The sequence below is a fragment of the Ctenocephalides felis genome, unplaced genomic scaffold, assembly GCF_003426905.1.
Source record: "Ctenocephalides felis isolate EL2017-DRISC unplaced genomic scaffold, ASM342690v1 CF-g0.4_SCAFFOLD_02259, whole genome shotgun sequence".
In the NCBI taxonomy this organism is placed as follows: Eukaryota; Metazoa; Arthropoda; class Insecta; order Siphonaptera; family Pulicidae; genus Ctenocephalides; species Ctenocephalides felis.
The window spans coordinates 4571-6656 of record NW_020538413.1 but is presented as its reverse complement, the minus strand read 5'-3'; the positions used below and the strand labels follow the sequence as shown (position 1 = coordinate 6656).

Here is a 2086-nt window from a genome sequence, read left to right as displayed (position 1 = left end):
CCTCCTCCAAAGATGTTCATGCTTCTCTATCTTGTGCAATATCTCTCCAGATCGTGCCAGCTGTTCGTCTCAGGTCGTCTTCCCATCTGGTTAGTGGTCTTCCACGATTTCGCTTACCCGCTGGACCATTCCACGATGTTACTCTCTTTGACCATCTTTTATCTGTGCATCTCACAACGTTCTTGGTATGTGCAAGTTGTTGGCTTTCTAAAATAGCGTTACTAATGGTATCGTAATAGTTTTGTATCATATCCCTTGCTTGTTGATTTGCTAGCACAGGTAATGTAGATTTAAGATGGTTCTTATAGATTTCTATTTCCTTTGCACTATTGAATTGACAAACTGGTTTATTGGTGAAACGCGCTCTGCTTGGTTTATGTTTAGATATTTTTTACTGCACCTCTGATGGCGCGATGGTCAGATGGGTAGTTCAGGTTTAAGACCTCGAATTTTGTAAATGATCGAATTTGGTTTGTGAGAATGTAATCAATCTCGTTTTTATGTCCATTCGGCAACTTCCAGGTCCATTTACGGTTTGGTTGTCCATTTACGGATGGCGTGTGCGCGGCCATTTTAGACAATAAACTGTCAGTAGTGAGCGAGCAGCCCAAGTACAAACACCATCGTGCGAGTCAAAGCGAAATTGCTGCGGTTTTGTGTAAACACGGCGTGTGCGCGGCCATCTTAGACAATAAACTGTCAGTAGTGAGCGAGTAGCCCAAGTATAAACACCTTTTATAACCTATCAAGCCATCTTGCGATATTTTTACATAAATAACGCCATCTTTTCGAAATAAACAATCATCACTATCCATTCTGTTAGGAAGCGCGCGTATCGGTGACAGAGCATCGCCGCCACTAGAGGGTGTAACTTACAAAAATAAACTATAAAATTAATTCCAAAATAATCATGGATGAAATTATGAAAGCTCTTAAAAAAATTCAGCTGGAACTTGACGACCAGAAAAAAGAGATTCGTAACAGTGTATTAAAGGTCACAGAACAGGTCACACAAAACATCAACAGGATATTAGAGGAAAAACTTCTTGCTTTGGAAGAGAAATATGTGAAACTCAAGGAGATAGTAGACAACCAAGAGAAGAGAATCTACTTCCTAGAAAAACAGGCGAGACAAAGAAACATAGTTATTTTCGGTATCGAAGAACTGGAATCTTCATACGAAACCTTACAAAAACATATGCTCAATTGGTTAGACCTACACTTTTCAATCAAATTAACAGATGCCGATCTACAAGTAGTTAGAAGGCTAGGAAAAAAGGGCGATAAACCACGACCCACTCTGATATCCTTCTCAAATCTCAGCACTAAGATAAATATATTGAAACAGAAAAAAGCACTGCGCGACACGTGCTACTATATGAAGGAAGATTACCCAAAACAGATCCTAGAAAAAAGAAGACAATTACAAGAACAGCTGAAAATAGAGAGAGAAAATGGCAACATGGCTTTCCTTAAATATGACAAACTAGTCATACCTAAACAAACATCCAAAAGAAAGTTTTCTGCATCGCCATCAAAACTCACAGAAGAAATGTCGAAAGGAAGAATTACACAGACAAACAAAAAAAATAAGCCACAACATCAAGAAATATCACTGAGAAGATCTAACAGCATTACCGAAGGAGTAAACAAACCGAGCATGCTAAATTTCCTTACAAAAAATACAGCACAGGGACAAGAAACTACAAAAAGCAATGCGTAGCAAACAGCTGCTCCTCTCCATATAAACCCAACAAACTACTATTCAACGAAACATAACATAACAATATCCTCCAACCCGGTTGGTCACCGTGGAGGATTATGACCACAACCCTCCAAAGAAAACTATAACACCAAGCAACAAAAGCAACAATAAAAATTGCTTACTTAAAATACTTACATTCAATGTCAAGACTCTATCAACTTACGAACGACAATTAGAATTAGAAAATTGTTTAAGCGCTATAAACTACGATATAATGGGAATTTCAGAGGACAGACAGCAGGTCAATACGGAGTAGGTTTCATAATAAACAAGGAGATAAAAAAATAACATAGAAAGCTTTATTGGTATATCGGAGCGTTT

At 38.2% G+C, this 2086-nt stretch overlaps 1 protein-coding gene across 1 annotated transcript; it reads left to right on the top strand.

The window, feature by feature from the left end:
- The first annotated feature begins 910 nt into the window (after positions 1-910).
- Positions 911-1723, top strand: LOC113380621. Its single transcript, XM_026619792.1, has one exon. The coding sequence runs from the start codon at positions 911-913 to the stop codon at positions 1721-1723; it is 813 nt and encodes a 270-aa protein (XP_026475577.1).
- The last annotated feature ends 363 nt before the right edge of the window (positions 1724-2086 follow it).